The sequence below is a fragment of the Camelus bactrianus genome, chromosome 4 (assembly GCF_048773025.1).
Source record: "Camelus bactrianus isolate YW-2024 breed Bactrian camel chromosome 4, ASM4877302v1, whole genome shotgun sequence".
Taxonomy (NCBI): domain Eukaryota; kingdom Metazoa; phylum Chordata; class Mammalia; order Artiodactyla; family Camelidae; genus Camelus; species Camelus bactrianus.
This window is the reverse complement of record NC_133542.1, coordinates 88,712,937-88,728,423: the sequence shown is the minus strand read 5'-3', so window position 1 is coordinate 88,728,423 and position 15,487 is coordinate 88,712,937. Positions and strand designations below refer to the sequence as shown.

At 47.0% G+C, this 15,487-nt stretch overlaps 1 protein-coding gene across 3 annotated transcripts in view; it reads left to right on the top strand.

Moving 5' to 3' along the window:
• Positions 1-15,487, top strand: part of NTRK2 (neurotrophic receptor tyrosine kinase 2) — a 327,597-nt gene that overhangs the window by 245,714 nt on the left and 66,396 nt on the right. For all 3 annotated transcript variants that reach the window (XM_074363095.1, XM_074363094.1, XM_074363096.1), the window contains exon 17: positions 13,349-13,521. In XM_074363095.1, coding sequence (XP_074219196.1) covers positions 13,349-13,521 — 173 coding nt within the window. The remainder of the gene's footprint in view (positions 1-13,348; positions 13,522-15,487) is intronic.

The window sequence follows — 15,487 nt, the reverse complement described above, 5'->3', positions numbered from 1 at the left end:
TGTGGAGTGACTCCTGCAGAGACACTGGAGATGTTTCATTCCTGCTGCCGCGATCGCTCCCTCTTTTCTTTCATTTACTCAAAAAGTTTGTTATTTTTTAAAGCACAAAATGTTCAGAACATTTGGCAGTGTTCCATCTGCAGTCTTTGCTTTTCTTCTGCTGTTATCTTTGGAAAAATGGGACCAAAAGGTGCCTCTATTTTTGTAGATTCCTAGACTGATAAAATGTGAGAGCTGGAAGGTGCTTCAGGAGCGTCTAATCCTAATCTAGCCATGTGTTACAGACAAGGAGACTGAAGACCATGGATTCACATTCCGGGCTGTGCTTCCACTGATGTTTGGAGACCATCCAGGGAGCTCAGTCAGGCCTTCAGACTCTGAATTCACTTCACAGGGTCACAAGGCGAAATCTTTGAATGTGAGAGAATCCTGGGAGCCGAGGGAATCCTAGAGGACAGTATAGGAATAGCCGAGGGAACTCAGCCTGATAGAAAGACTCAAAATTTCTCAGTGGGAATAGCCTTTCATCTTAGTATCATCCCTTATTCTGTGCCTGCTTCTCTGTACTTTTTGCGGTGCCTTTAAGGAGAGGAGGCTGCATAGCACACTCAGGGTACCCTCAACTCATACGTTACATTTCCTTCCAAACTCATGCTGAAACAGGGTTCAGGGCTTGGGCTAGTAATGATGAAGGATTTGCCAGCGTCAGCAGTGTGTAGCCAGTTGTCCTGCCCATGGCATGCTTACCCCCGGACATATTCCCATCACTGCTGTCCGTGAGGCTTCTTGCTGGTTTCATAGCCCTAACCCCACCTCTGACCCAGACCCGGACCTAGTACCCATAAACCTCTTGGCTTTGCCCAACAGTGTTTGCAAATTCATGACCTGCAATGAGCATTTGCTCTGTAATGATCACTGCGAAAACACAAAACAAAAATAAAACAAAACGAATTTGTCCCTTTATCTCATGTGGAGGGAACAAAACGCCTGACAGCTTAAAAATTCATTTCGACTTCAAGGTCGCACACTTAAGAAACCTCATCTCAATGACCTTGAGTGTGAATGGTGTGTTGAAACCAGAGGCTTTGGTAATGTTTGCTAGAATGATTTCAAGCTTCAGAGAGGAGGCTCCTTTTAATTTGCACGGATCCAGAGGCTACAGCTGCACAAGAAACAAACCAGATCTTTCATGGGCTCCAGGATGAATTGGGTCAGAAAATACACGGACCTTTCATAGCGCTGCCTCTCTCCAGCCTGACCTGCTCATTTTCAGGAGGGGAGGGCAGATTGAAAGTATATTCAGACCATCTAATGAGCCTGGGAGGAAAATGCCTATGGCTCAGTCCTGACCAAATGAAGGTTTTTTTGTTTTTTTTTTGTTTTTTTTTTAAAGGAATGAGATAAACCAAACAAATGCGGCTTCCAGGACCTGCCGAGCCTGTCACCTCTGAGGAGTGACTGCCAGGGCTGCTCTCTTCCACTGGAGGCACCAGGGATGTTTGACAATCTCCCTGCCCGTTGCCTAGCAACCCCTGCAGCATCGATTATGCATGCTAAGAAATAGCTATTGTCCTTTTGCCTCCTCTAGAAGGAGCTGGCTGGGTTGAAATCCAAGGCTTTGCATTCAGACTGACAGATGTCAGGTCCCTGTAAATTCTGGTGTCGCTTGCCCCAAATGATTCGAGAGCTTGAGGGATCCGCCGAAACCAGTTTGTGATGGAAGTGATCCTAAGGATGCGCAGGCCACTCAAGGGCACAGTGGGGCTGAGCAGGCCTCTCCCACCAGAGTATCTGCTTCCTTGGATCCGACCAGATTGCCCTTTCCTTGCTATTTTTGGATGACCTTTGTTTTTTAGTGAAATGGATTTGTCCCTTTCCACTGAATTACAACTGAAGAACCCATAGAGAGGATGAGAAACAGAAACCAGTCTTTGATCAAAATGAGTTACTTTGCCTTTAAATAATTCAATTGCCAAGGAAACCCTTCATCACAGTTTCCCTGCATTAGCTGTGGATGCATTAACCATTTTTGGCTCCATGCATCCCGCATTTCCATAGCTCCAGTTCCTACAACATTTCCTCGTACTGTGAGTGCGCTCTGATTCTGTTTTTTAAATATAGCCACAAGTGGGTTTCATAGGATTCACCATGGAGTCTCCTCCCCTCTCTACTAACTCAGGTGTATTTCCAGAAACATAAGAGATGCTGGACCCAAGAGGCCTTAGGAATCATGTCTAGATTCTCATGTTTTATTGATGACAAAACCAAGACCCAGGGAAGTCGAGTGACTTCCTCGAGGTGTAAGTTAAAGCGAGTCAGCAGTGCTGCACAGGAACGAGAAATGGGGACATGAGTTCAGCAGGCACTTTCTTTAACATCTTAAGGATTTTTGCTTTTCATGTTTCTGAACATTCGCTTGCCGATGGAGGAAATGGTAACAATTTTCTTCACCAAGGGCTTTGGAAGAGCTGACTAATAAAGGTCGTGGCCTGTTACTGTGAGCAAGCCCGACGGAGCGTCCAGCATACCACGGCCGTCCCCGCGCCGGGAGGGCCCCAGCCCAGCGTCTGGGCCACACGGCTCCCACTCACCCACCAGCTTCAGTCCAAGTTGCCCCTCTTCCAGGAGACCCCCGCTTGCCTGCTCCCCGTCTGGTCAGCCCTCCCACTTACAGGGTAGTGAGGCATCTGTATTTGTCCTTTGCGGCAGCCCTCAAGGCTGGTAATGATACATGTGTCCATGGGTGTATTTAGTCAGTGACGTGAGTGTCTGTCTTCTCCATTAAAGTGGCGTGTTCTTGAGGGGAGGAGTCATACCTTTTTACTAAATTTTTTTTACATATTTTCTAATATGTGGTAGCAATAAATGCTTATTGAATGAATTCGTAGGTTGATGGATGGATGGACTATTGAAATAGTAGCCTTTTAAAAAAGTAAAAATTTGGTGGTTGGCATTTCTAGGTAAGAAAATGATTTGATAAGCTACTGATAGTCATAGAGTTGTATATACATATACATATGTATATATATATGTATATGAAGTAATCTAATGAGAAATCATTTGGGGAATGAGGGAATCACTATGGAGCTATATAGAGATAAGATCAAAATCCTTTAGCTTAACTCATACGTTCTGCTGATGAGGAAACAGAGCAGGGGCCCAGGAAGGTCAATGACCCATCCAAAATCACATAATTTGAATGAGGTCACTTAATGTCCAACCTTGGACTAAAAGTCTGACCTCCCTGTCAGCCCCGTGCTCACTGGGCACCACATTTTCATGTACAGAATTTTACACATACCCTGATAAACCAAATTGAAGAAATTCAACATAATGTCATTTATCAAGTAATACAAAGGGATGTGTTAGTTGTGTTTATTTGTATATAATGGTGAGAGAAATTGTCGTATTTTCCTGAGTAGAAATGTAATTCAAGAGAATAGACGGAAATAAGGAAAGTGATTCCCGAGTGAGTGCACTGGCCTCAGAGGCATACAAGCAAAATATCATGATCTGCTTTGATAATCAGAGCAGTGCAATGTTCATTGGAAACCCAACTCAAGCTGGCTGAAGCAGAAAAGAGGATTGGTTTGCTCAAGCTACTGGGAAAACTTGCTGCTGGCGCTCTAGCTTTAGGTACTGCTAGACCCAGGACACCAACATTTCTCTCTCTCTCTCCTTTCTCATCTCTTGGCTCTGCTTTCTTCTATCCTGACTGCATTCTCAGGCAGGTTCTCCCCACACTGTGGTAAAGACTTGGCAGCCACGGCTCTGCGCTTAGATGTGGCCATCCTAGCAACCCAAAAGAAAAGGCTTCTTTCCCAACAATTATGCAAAAGTCGAACGGCCAACTCCTATTGGCTTGTCTTGAGTTGTGTCACCAGGTCCTCCAGCCAAGGGACCAGAGTATTCTGAATACCCAGGCCTGGGTCACATGCACATCCTTGCGAGTGGAAGATGAAGTCAGCCCTCCCCAATACACGTGGACTCAATGTAGGGAGGTGTTGGTTCCCTGTAAGAACATTAGAGATGCTACAGCCAAAGGAAGCAGGGAAGAACCTGGCAGGAAAAAAAATGAAGGATGCCCAGTTCAAACAGGACCACTCAGCCTCACTGTGACTCGGAGCAGGTGGCATCCAGAAGCTCACCGGGATCTGAGGTGGCCCTTGTGACGGCCCCTCCCTGTCTTCCCGCAGTGAGTACCAGGGCTCTCCTCGGCTGCCCGGCCGGTGCAGCAGCTGCCTCTCCCCCTGCTGCCCCCTCGCCCTGGGCTGCTGCTCCCCGCCAGCGGCTGCCCCCACGGTCTCTGTTACTCCACTTCAGATCCCTTAAGAAGGAAAGATCACGTGTCCAGTTATTCCGCTCAGTGTTCATGGCAGGCGCCTCCCCGCCATTCAAGCCTTCAAGGTGATCACGTAGCACAGATAAGGCCGCTTATGGGAATGAAGCAACTAGAGTCCCGGAATATGTGTCAGGGCAGCAGAAGGGCTCAAAAGGAAGGCTTATCCTCCGATTCAGGAACAGGGGAACAATTCTTAGATGAGAAAGAGCATCAGGAGTTCATTGATTCCTGTGCTCCATCAGGCAAGTTTATTCCGAAGACAGGTAGCTTTCTTTCTTCCCTTCCTTCCTCTTTCCTTCTTTCCTTCCTCTTCCCTTGCTCCCTTCCTCCCTTCCTTCCTTTTTTATTTTTTAATGGCAGTCATCATGTCAGTCCTCCCATCTTGATTATTTGTGAAGTCCCTCTCCTATTCCTCTCTCTTCCTGTGCTCCCGACTCCTCTGTTTACACTGGCCTGCAAAATCCCCATTCCTACAAAACAGCAGTTGATGATGACAAGATTAGTGTGTTTAAGAGAACATTTGTCAGGGCTGCCTTAAAAAAAATGGTTTGTATACCTTAGCAGAACAGAATGTTGCAGGAAGTACTGTCAATTCCATCTTTACAAGTCTCTGGGAACAGAAACTGTAGGACCTTTAATAGTGGCTTGTTAAAAGGCTTGATCGTCCTTACGGTCCGGGTATTGCTTAATAGGTTTCTGTTGTTCTTTAGTGTAAGTGCATTCTTTCCTGATGTGTGTGTGTGTGCCTGTGTGTGTGTGTGCGCGCACGCGTGCACATTCACACATGCTGGAGGATGGGTGGTAACAGTTTTCCTTGTAAGAATCCCCCTTGTCCCTGAGTCACGTAGTCCCCGGTTATTAAGTTGCTCCATCAGGGTCCCTTTCCTGGTAACTTCAACTTTTAACCTTTGACAGGAGATCTGTTTTTTGTCTTGTTAACCCTTTTTTTCCCCTGGCTTTTCTCCAATGTAGCCACATCTTTTCAGAAATGCTGAAACCAAACAGTACCTTTCACTCTAAAGAGGACTCATCTGATACCATACGTAGCTGGAGGGTTCATTTCCCACCTCTGCATCCGCGGGACGTGTGCGTGGTGGTAGATGTGCGGCTCTTTATTGACTTTAACACGATAGCCCAACTTGCAAACGTGCCATGGTCTACCACGGTCCACCAGCTTCTTCCTATCTGGTGGCACTGTCTCAGACAAGTGTATGCTGGCATATTTAAAGCTTGTTGGTATACCGCTGTTGTCCATATCGGAGGCCAACTTCTGATTCACTCTTTTGAGTCAATATTTCTCTAGTATGACAGTGACTGTGAATTAGCTTCCTGTCTTTCAAAGACAGCATTTGTAATATGCACACACAAACCATCAATTTTATCCTAGTACTGCAAGCATTGTAAAGTGTGTGAGTTAGAAATTAACTTCGTGTTCCCATTGGGTGGTTGATTTGTGAGATTTTGAACCATGAGAGCATGGCTGTGAAAATAGATACAGCAGCCGTCAGCACCCTAGCTGGGAATCTTGTGTTTGAGGCTGTCACTTGGCCTACAATTAAAGTCCTTGCAAAGGCCAGTTACATATGATTGAGTCAAATGACACAGAGTGTTAGTTTTTGGTACAGTGCACACTCTGAGTGTGGCAGTGATCATTGCTATTTCCATACAGTCATTTAATTAGCTTCTATATTGGCAGGAATGTTGGGGAGCCACCTATTAACACTCTTCTTAGTTTCTAATTCTAAGATTTTATTTCTATCAAGCTCTTCCTGTCTCTGAATGTATCACAGTACACTCCTCCAAAGTTCACTTTTGTAAGAGTTTGATGGAAGCTTCCTCTACCTTTCTTTAGAGAAGACCTTAGAAGTTAGAAGACTCACATGGTATTATGACTAAGCCTCACTCTAAATATTTGAATGATCAGATCATTGCCTGTAAGGACCTTTTAAAAAGAGTGTCTGCCTTAATTTTATTTCAGTTTAGTGTGGTTTTCCAGCATTCCCGAGAAGCAAGCTGACCCATTCATAGCCTACTAAGCTGGTTTTTATAGACCAGGTCTGTCCAGTAGAAGTACAATGTGGACCACAAAAGCAAGCTGCACTTGTGTTAAAATGTCCTGGCACGCATGTTTAAAACATCAGAAGAAACAGATGAAACTCATCTAATGAATATATTTTATTTGACTCAACATATCTAAAATATTATCATTTCAACATATTATTAATATAAAAATTAATGAGATATTTTATGCACACCAAGTTTTCAAAATCTGAAATCTGTATTTTATACCCCCAGCACATCTCAGTTTGAACTTGCCATATTTCCAGTTCTCACTAGCCACATGTTGGCTGCCATACTGGACGGTGAAGGTCTAGAAGATATCAGAAGAGTGAACAGTCTCCATTAGCATCAGATCTTGACCCAGAAGCACTTAGGCATGTTGGCCAACATTCTCCTGCATCTTTGTTGCCTTGTATGAGTGTTTACTCACTGCCTTCTATGCTTTAAGCACAATGTTGTGCATTGGGCATCAGGAGGTTTTCCCATAATAATCTCCTCTTTTTTTCATCTTTCACCTTAACTCTGTATCTATGCTCTCTACAAAGTGTAAGAGAAGAATATGAGATCAGTATGTTCAAAAGGACCCAATCTTCATTTTATCTTGTGTCCGCTAAACCATGTAGACTTTGACATGCACAGTCATTTGTCAGGTCCTCCAACATCCAATCACACCAGTGATTTCAAATGAGCTTTCTTACCTTGCCCACTAGCTTCCCTTTAGCCTTAATGTTTTGCTGAAGCATTTCAAATGAATATTAATTTTCAAACTAATACAACTACTAACAGAGATAAAGGGGGATATCGATGGGAATACAATCATAGTTGGAGATTTTAACACCGTATAAACATCACTAGACAGAGCTTTCAGACAGAAAATAAATAAGGCAACAGAGAAATTAAATAATACAATAGAAAAATTAGATTTGGTGGATATTTTCAGAGCATTACACACCCCCAAAATAGGATATACATTCTTTTCAAGTGCACGTGGAACATTTTCTAGGATTGATCATGTACTTGGGCACAAAAGAAACCTTAACAATTTTAAGAAGATAGAAATTATCTCAAGCATCTTTACTGACCACAATGCCATGAAACTAGAAATCAACTACAGAGAAACAAAGAAGAAAAAAAGGAAAGCGTGGTGATTAAACAACATGCTATTAAAAAACCAGTGAGTCAATGATGAAATCAAAGTTGAAATTAAAAAATACCTTGAGACGAATGAAAATGAAAACACAACCACTCAAAATTTATGGGACACAGCAAAGGCAGTGCTAAGAGGGAAGTTTATAGCGATACAGGCCTTCCTCAAAAAAAGAAGAACAATCTCAAATAAACAACCCACCAGCTAAAAGAACTAGAAAAAGAAGAGCAATAAACCCCAAAAGGCAGCAGAAGGAAGGAAATAATAAAGATCAGGGAGGAAATAAACAAAATAGAGATTTAAAAAACCATAGAAAAAAATCAATCAAACCAAAAGCTGGTTTTTTGAAAAAGTAAATAAAATCGACAAACCTCTGGCCAAACTCACAAAGAAGAAAAAAGAGCACAAATTAGCAAAATAAGAAAGGAAAATGGAGAGATTACAGCAAATAACATAGAAATACAGAATATCATATGAGAATATTATGAAAAACTATATGGAACAAAAATGGATAACCTAGAGGAGATGGACAAATTTCTGGAAACATACAGTCAGTCCACCAAGACTAATTTTCCTTTGGTTTTTATTTTCTTCCGTTTTACCTTCACTAGCTTCTCAGTTCAAGGCTTTCGTTTATTTCATGCTCATCCACTCTTCCAACCCTGAATCAGTGTGTCCTCCAGGCTGTACCTCTGGATAAGACCTCTCTCTTGAGAATGCCTTCAGAAAGGATGGCAGCTTTGGCGTGTCAGGAAATTCACCAGGAATAAGAAGAAGTGAAGCTACAAAGCAGACACTAGGAGTAAGAAAATAGCAGTGCTCAAGGATGGGACAAATATGCCTGTCAGAATGAAGCTTAAGTGGAGGGAATTGTCAGAGAGGGAAGCTGCCACCTCGGGTCCATTGCCAGGGGACTCGGGGAACTGGCCAAGCCTCCCTTAATTGAGTAAAATGACAATCAGCCGTGGTGTGAAAACAGAGATGGATTTTATAAATAGGGTGGAGACGAGGATTTTTCCAGCTTCTGATGGCTGTCTGGCTGTGGTTCCACCCGTAGAAAAATTCCTTCCTTCGAGTGCCAAATTCAGAAGATGATTCTGCCCAACTCGTTACCGCCATATTTTCTGAATCTCTTAAAATAGAATTGAATCGTAATTGAGAAAAAGAATTCAATATGTAAAAGTGCATGGGCACACAGGATGAGGCCAAGCTTGTGGAATGCATTTGTCCCGTGAATAGTGAAATCTCCTCTCTTACATTCAAAAATGTTACCGAAGCATAGCTTTCCGCATGGCACTGAGTGGAGTCTCTTCCGATAGGATTTTGCTTTGAGGAAATGGAAATATGAGATGCTTGTTAATTCTGTCAGTTTGATGGCCCCCCCACCCCACCGCAAAGAAAATCCTATCTTCTTTCCCACTCTACCCTTCTATCCGGCTGTCTGACATCCCCACCCCTGTCTCTAACACACACACACACACACACAAACAATCTAGCATTCTTGAACCAACAGTATGTAGCTGAAACTTGAGAAGGAAGTTCACATGCAGAATTTGTTCCTGCTTTGTGATAATGACCTAAAAGGTTGCTGTCTCTAATTCACTGTTCAAGACTGACTAAAGCCTTAGAAATAAGCTATGTCAGTGACTCAGAGCAGCCTCTGAGTGAAAAGACTGAATCTCTGAGAAAGCTCTGAAGGCTTCCAGGGATTTCCAGAGGGAGGCAGTGGGAGCCTCAGAGGCACTGCTGCTTTCACACCTTGGACTGGCCCCATGCCTTATCCATGCATCTTTTGGCCATCTTGAATCCCAGTTGGAGCAAACTGAATGCAGACCTGATTGTAGTTTCAAATTCAAATTGCCCAAATATCAGTCTCTAGCAGGGAACCTGTGAGGCATTTCAACCTAGACTATCTCACCCAGTCCTCCCAGTGACCCTGTGAAGTAGATGATATTTACCCTCACCCTACAGAAGGGAAAACCAGAGTTCAGGGTAGTCTAGAGCGGAGCCAGGGTTCAAATCCAGATCTTTTGATGTCAAGTTAGAACTCTCTCCATTTGAGTACCACCCGTGTGAGGCTCTGCCTTTCGACTGGAAGGAGAACACAGACTTCGGGGGCCAGTTCTCTAGCATAGAGTGCTTTGGAACATGCCCCCCCTCAATGCACCTCCCCATCTGTTATCTCTTCCTGGCCCTTCCTTCATTCCTGTTCCTTACTTGGGTCCATGCTCTGTCTTTCCAGATGAACGTTCACTTTTCACTCCTTTCCAGTGCTCTTTTATGTCTAGTTTGCACAGACCTCGTGGGTCAGGGGTTCTTTTCATTGCAAGACACTGGGAGAGACAGCCAGTGATAAACAGGTGAACACAGCACCCTTCTGTTGTCAAAGGATGTAGTGGAGACAGACACGTACTCAAAATCAGAATGAAAGTCCAAGTGTGAGAAATGCTCCAATGTGTGTGTTTTGCTCTGTGAGCCCCAAAGAAGGACCCAGCCAATGACAGCTTCCATCCCTCCACGTCCATGCCAAATAAAATAGTGGGTGGATTAACGAAACAGCTAAAACATGCCTCTGGATGAAACCAACCTAAACGAATTGCCGAGATAAGCACTTCACTCCTCCCAGTGCATCAAGGGTGAGAGGAGTTTCATTTGGATGGATACTAGCCCAGCTTCCCGAACTCCCGGGGAGCAGAGCCCTAGACCCCAGTTTTCACTCTTCATCTTGTTATTAAATGAAGCAATGTGTGGTTTCCATGGCGGCAGCCCTGTCAAAGCTTTAGGGTCTCTCTGAGCACTTGCTGGCCCAAATCTGCTCCCTTTTCAAAGGTGGTGGTGCTTTTAGGGACTCTTTGCAGAAAATCACATTCTAGAGTGAGAATGGTGAGCCCTATCACCAGACCTCATTTTTGGAATGGCATCTCCCGAATCTCCAGAATTTGGTGTAAGAAGCAACTGCCTCTGAAGTGTACCGTGAATCCCGGTCTCTTAGGTCTGGTCGTGTTGGGGAGAAAAGTTCAAATCCTGCTAAGGGCAGTTCATGACAATGCTATACTCTGTAAAGGTCACAGCAGAAAAGACTTTGTGATCTTGCTGCTATTAATGTTTCCTGGCTCTGATGCGAGGGAGGCCCTGTGTATTCATTGGGGCCCTCCTGTGTGGAGAGCAATCTTAGGCATGGTAAATGGCCTACTGCAAACTCGTCCCATGGTAAACTCAGCGATGGAACATGGGCCCCCGGGAAGGAAAGACTTGCTCCTCAAGTTGCTGGGAAACATGCAACTGACAGTCGTCAGCTGCCAGCAGTCTACCGGGGCTCAGCAAGTCCCCGCCCTTCCTGGGCTGTCCCCCATCCAATGACTGGTTATTAAGGAGCTGTTAAAGCCCAGCCCCCTTGGCCCAACTCAAGACAACACTTGAAGACTCATCCTGCCGGGCAGGTGAGGTTTCTGTTAGACTGAGTCACAGCTCACCTGCACCCTGTGCCCAGTCCCTCCCAAGAGCATCCCCTAATAAATGTCTTACCTACTAATCCCCACCTCAGAGTCTGTTCCCAGGGAACCCAACCTGGGGCCTATCCCAGGGTCTACAAGTTGTCCAGGTCAGGAGCATCCCCCCGGGGGAGCAGACTCAAGGCAGTGAGCTAGAAAATGACCCCCGGGGACTGGGCAGTGTTCGCCCACACTGGACGCAGTGTTAGCCTTGTCCTCAGCACACATCTGGCGGAGGCAGTGCTCTCATTCTGTCCCAGTGGCGCACGTGTGGAGGTGCACATTTGCCATCTGGCTTTGGTCAGGACTTACTGCAGTGTCCCTGCTGCTCACAGGCCGCCCCTCCCAGGAGGAGGCCTTTGGGCTTCCCTCCTCCTCATGCCTCAGCTGAAGCAATCGCTTCCCCTCTGAACTCCTCTTCTGCTCTCGGTGTTTGCTTCTCGTATGCCTTTACCACTCATTCCGTGAACACTCATGCACACCGCCGCCTTGTGCCTGGAGCTGTGCCCAGGGCCAGCAGGGCAGAAGCGGGAGGCGCAGTCCCCGGGTCAAGGAGCTCACCATCTACACCAAAGGTGAGCAAGTGAAGGTGCAGTTAGGATGTGTCGTGGCCGGCCAAGTGACAGACGTGGGCGTGAGGTGGACCTAGGAGGTCATCCTACCTGGCCTGGGAGGCCAGGCCGAGGGGATGTGACCACGTGAGGGGTCAGCAAACACTTCTCAGAAAGGCAGTGGCTGAGCCCAGGCTCGGAGGACCGCTAGGAGATGTGTTAGTTTCTTCTGGCTGCTGTAACAAATCACCGCAGACTCAGTGGCCCAAACAACACAGATTATTTCTCGCACAGTTCTGGGGTCAGACGTCTGATACCAGTTTTATGTAGCCGAAGTCAAGATCCTGGCTCCTTCTGGAGGTTCTGGGGTAGAAGTTTTTCCTGGCCTCTTCCAGTTTTCAGAGGCCGCCCACATTCCTTGGCTCATGGCCTCTTTCTTCTTCCATCTTCAAAACCAGCAGCACAGCATCTTCTCTCCTCTCTGACCTCTGCTTCTCTCCTAATATCTACTCTCTCGACCCTCCTCCTGGTCCTCATATGAGGACCCTTGTTCGTGATGACACTGTGCCCGCTCGGAGAATCCAGGAGTATCTCCCCACGTCAAGATCCTTAACTTCATCGCATCTGCAAAGTCCCTTTTGCCGTGTAAGGTAACATAGTCACAAGTGCCCGGGATGAGGATTTGGACACCTTTGGGGTGGGACATTATTCAGGCTCCGCCACCAGCAGCCCTACCAGAGTCAGCATCCCGGGCAGAGGGGTGAGCACAGGCAGGGGCAGGGAGGCGTGGCTGGTGTCGCTGGTGCAGCTGCTGGTATTTCGTGAGGTGGAAGCTTAAGTTTCAAGGCAGGCCTGTCAGGTGACCAAGCTGGACAGAGACGCAGGGGAGCCGCTTCATTCAGGACATTGTGTTTTGAGCTTGAATTATAATTATGTAACTGTATATGTGACTTATCTCTCTGTTTGCCTGAAGTGGCCACGATTTGGGTTAGTGTCTGCTTGATGCCACCGCAGCTCTGGTCACTGACTGGGAGCTCAGCACACGAGTGTGGCATCGACAGACGCCAGCTGTGCCCGGTTGTGACACTGGGGTGGCGGGAGGAGTGGACTGAGTGGAGGACAGAAGGTACCAGAGGCCAGCTGGCATGCTCCTGGACTTTGTCTTTGTGGCAGCGTGACTGGCCTTCTTGATCTCACAGGGCGGGGATGTTTCCGAGCCGGCAGTGCATGCAGGCGCAAGTTGGGGAAGGCTTTTTGGAGAGTGGTCCTTGTTAGAACTGGAAGATGCGTACATGATGGTTCATTATGCTCTTCTCTCTGCTGAATATTCCCGTACTATCAAACTTTACAGAGGTCAGACGAGCAGAGATGCATGGAGCATCTTAGAAAACAGAAGGACACCAAAACGGGAGAGGAGTCCGAGGTCATACCTGGGGCCAGACCAGGGTTAAAAGTGACGAAGATGCTAAAAAGTTCATGTCTGTCATTTAATGAGAGAATGTCTGTGCCAGTGCTTCGTAAACTGTGCAGCTTTGCACACCCGTAGGCACTTCTTCTCGGTTATTCATACACTAACCATTTCCTCAGGAACTGGGCCATTTTTTTTTCAATCTTTTGGGTTGTAAATGAGATGAATTTCCTTCCCATCCAGAAGCTTTGAGGCCCACGGAAGGAATTTTTCCTCGATGCAGCTTCCCTCTCACGTCCTCAGTTTAAGGTGTGTTGGTTTTCTCCCCCGTCTGCCCTCCGTCCCCAGACACTGAAGGACGCCAGCGACAATGCACGCAAGGACTTCCACCGCGAGGCCGAGCTACTGACCAACCTCCAGCACGAGCACATCGTCAAGTTCTACGGCGTCTGCGTGGAGGGCGACCCGCTCATCATGGTCTTCGAGTACATGAAGCACGGGGACCTCAACAAGTTCCTCAGGTACGTGAGCGCCCGGGGCGAGCTGGGCGGCGGGCCCCAGACAGCCTGAGGGTGAGGATGCCGAGCTCCGGGGAGGGACCAGGGGGCCCCAGACCTGTGTCCGGAACAGCCTGGCCTGGTGACGACACCAGTGCCTGCCACCGAGAAAGAAACTGAGGCCCTTTTCCGTAATCAACGAACAACATAAGGTGATGCTATGCTATGAAGGTTTGTTTGTTAATGGTATGTACATGGGCATTTGAGATGGGCCTTAGGGCCTGTAGGAGTATGCCAGGTGGATAAGAGGATGGTATTCAGGCCAAGGAAACAGCAGAGCTTAGGTACCAAGGAGTCACAGTGAACGGTCTGGTCAGGCGACAGTGGAGAATCTGGAGTTGCCAGCATTGCAAGAAACCAGGGTGAGAGGAGGTAGAAAAGTAGACAGGAGGCCTGGAAAGGCGAGTGTTTGGACTTTATTCTGAGGACAGAGAGAACAAGGTGGTCAGGAGGTCAGAGGATTGAGTGAGAGCAGAATCAAAAGAGCAAAACCTCTAGAAGGAAGGAGGTAAAACCTCATTTGACATGACGTTGAAGACTCCGGACTGTGGCTTTTGTTGAGTCCCTGATATCGTGGACAGAAGGACAGCTTCAGCTCGGGGGGTTTTATGACAAGCGGGGGTCACTGGAAGGTGGCAGAGCAGGGAAAGAGAAAATGTGTCCAAAAGGGAGTCATGGGGTTGTTAAACAGAGTTTCACTTGGATTTCTAGCGCCGACCTAATTTTGGGTCTTGGTTCGGCAGTCGGTTCTCAGGAAGTCCCGTCCTTGGGGTGGGGGTGGGGGCCTGGGAGGGGCCACAAGACACCGCAAGTGAGAGATGACTTAGGGTGAGTATAACTTCGGGGGTGGGGGGACATTAAGCTGCTTTGAAACCATGAGGAAAACATGCGAAGTAAAAGGGACCAGAGCGCAGTGTCTCCTGGGGAGACAGCAGGGACACAGGCGGGATGTCCCGCTGAAGCTGGACCTCTGCTCTGGCCTTTATTAGCTACATGACCTTGAACAAGTCTCTTAGCTGTTCTGGTGATATTACGGAGTCAGCAGAGTAGTCACAAGGACTGAATAACTAGAATAACTCTTAGCCTAGGAGCGAGTAGGACGTTTTCAATAAGCAGAAGCTAGAATTCTGCCAGCGACGATGCCTCCTCGTATGCCAGCTGCTTGGCGAGAGAACCCATAGGAGCGCTGAGCTTGATGGGGCAGAGGAAGTCAGTGGTCTCCCTGCTGGAGCCCAGGATGGGCATTCTTGTCCCGCTGCCACCAAGGGGGAGGGCACCTTTCCTAGGTGCTGCTCTAGACACTCCGTGGTGGAGGAAACTGAGTGATGCTCTTGTTTGCATTACGCAGAGAAACCCGTGCAGCCCCGCATTTGAGATCTCCAACAATGGAAAATGTGGGAGGTCCCAGCAGTGAAGGCTGGGGGACCCCGGTGCTCCCTCCTGCTCTGCATCAGAGCATCCCGTGGGTACGTCCCCAGCCTGCTTCGCCTCAGCCACCTTCACTCTTAGGTGGGGCTGAGTTACATCCTCTTGAAGTCATGTCCAGCTCTCATGTGCTGTTTCCTTTCAAATGTAACTAATCTTTGAAAGATGAGCAAATTGCTGGCCTCGATTTATTGGTAGAAAGTGTAATTTAGGAGAAACAGGGAAGATGTTCCTCACCAGCCTCAGTTCCCTCACCTGTAAAAGGGGTATAATCACATCCATCTCCAGGACTGGTGGCAGGACTGCTGTCATCACTAGATGTTGTCCCCACAAGCCTGCTTCTCTGACACATTTTCCTCTTTATTTCAGTCGAGGGAGCTGTAATCCTGGGGAAGTTACACCTTTTGTGTTACGGCAACACCCAGACCTCTCTGTCCTCCTCCAGTGTCTACAGGCACCAAAGAGGACTTTCCAGAGAGATCGGCATCGGTAGCTGCATGCAGCC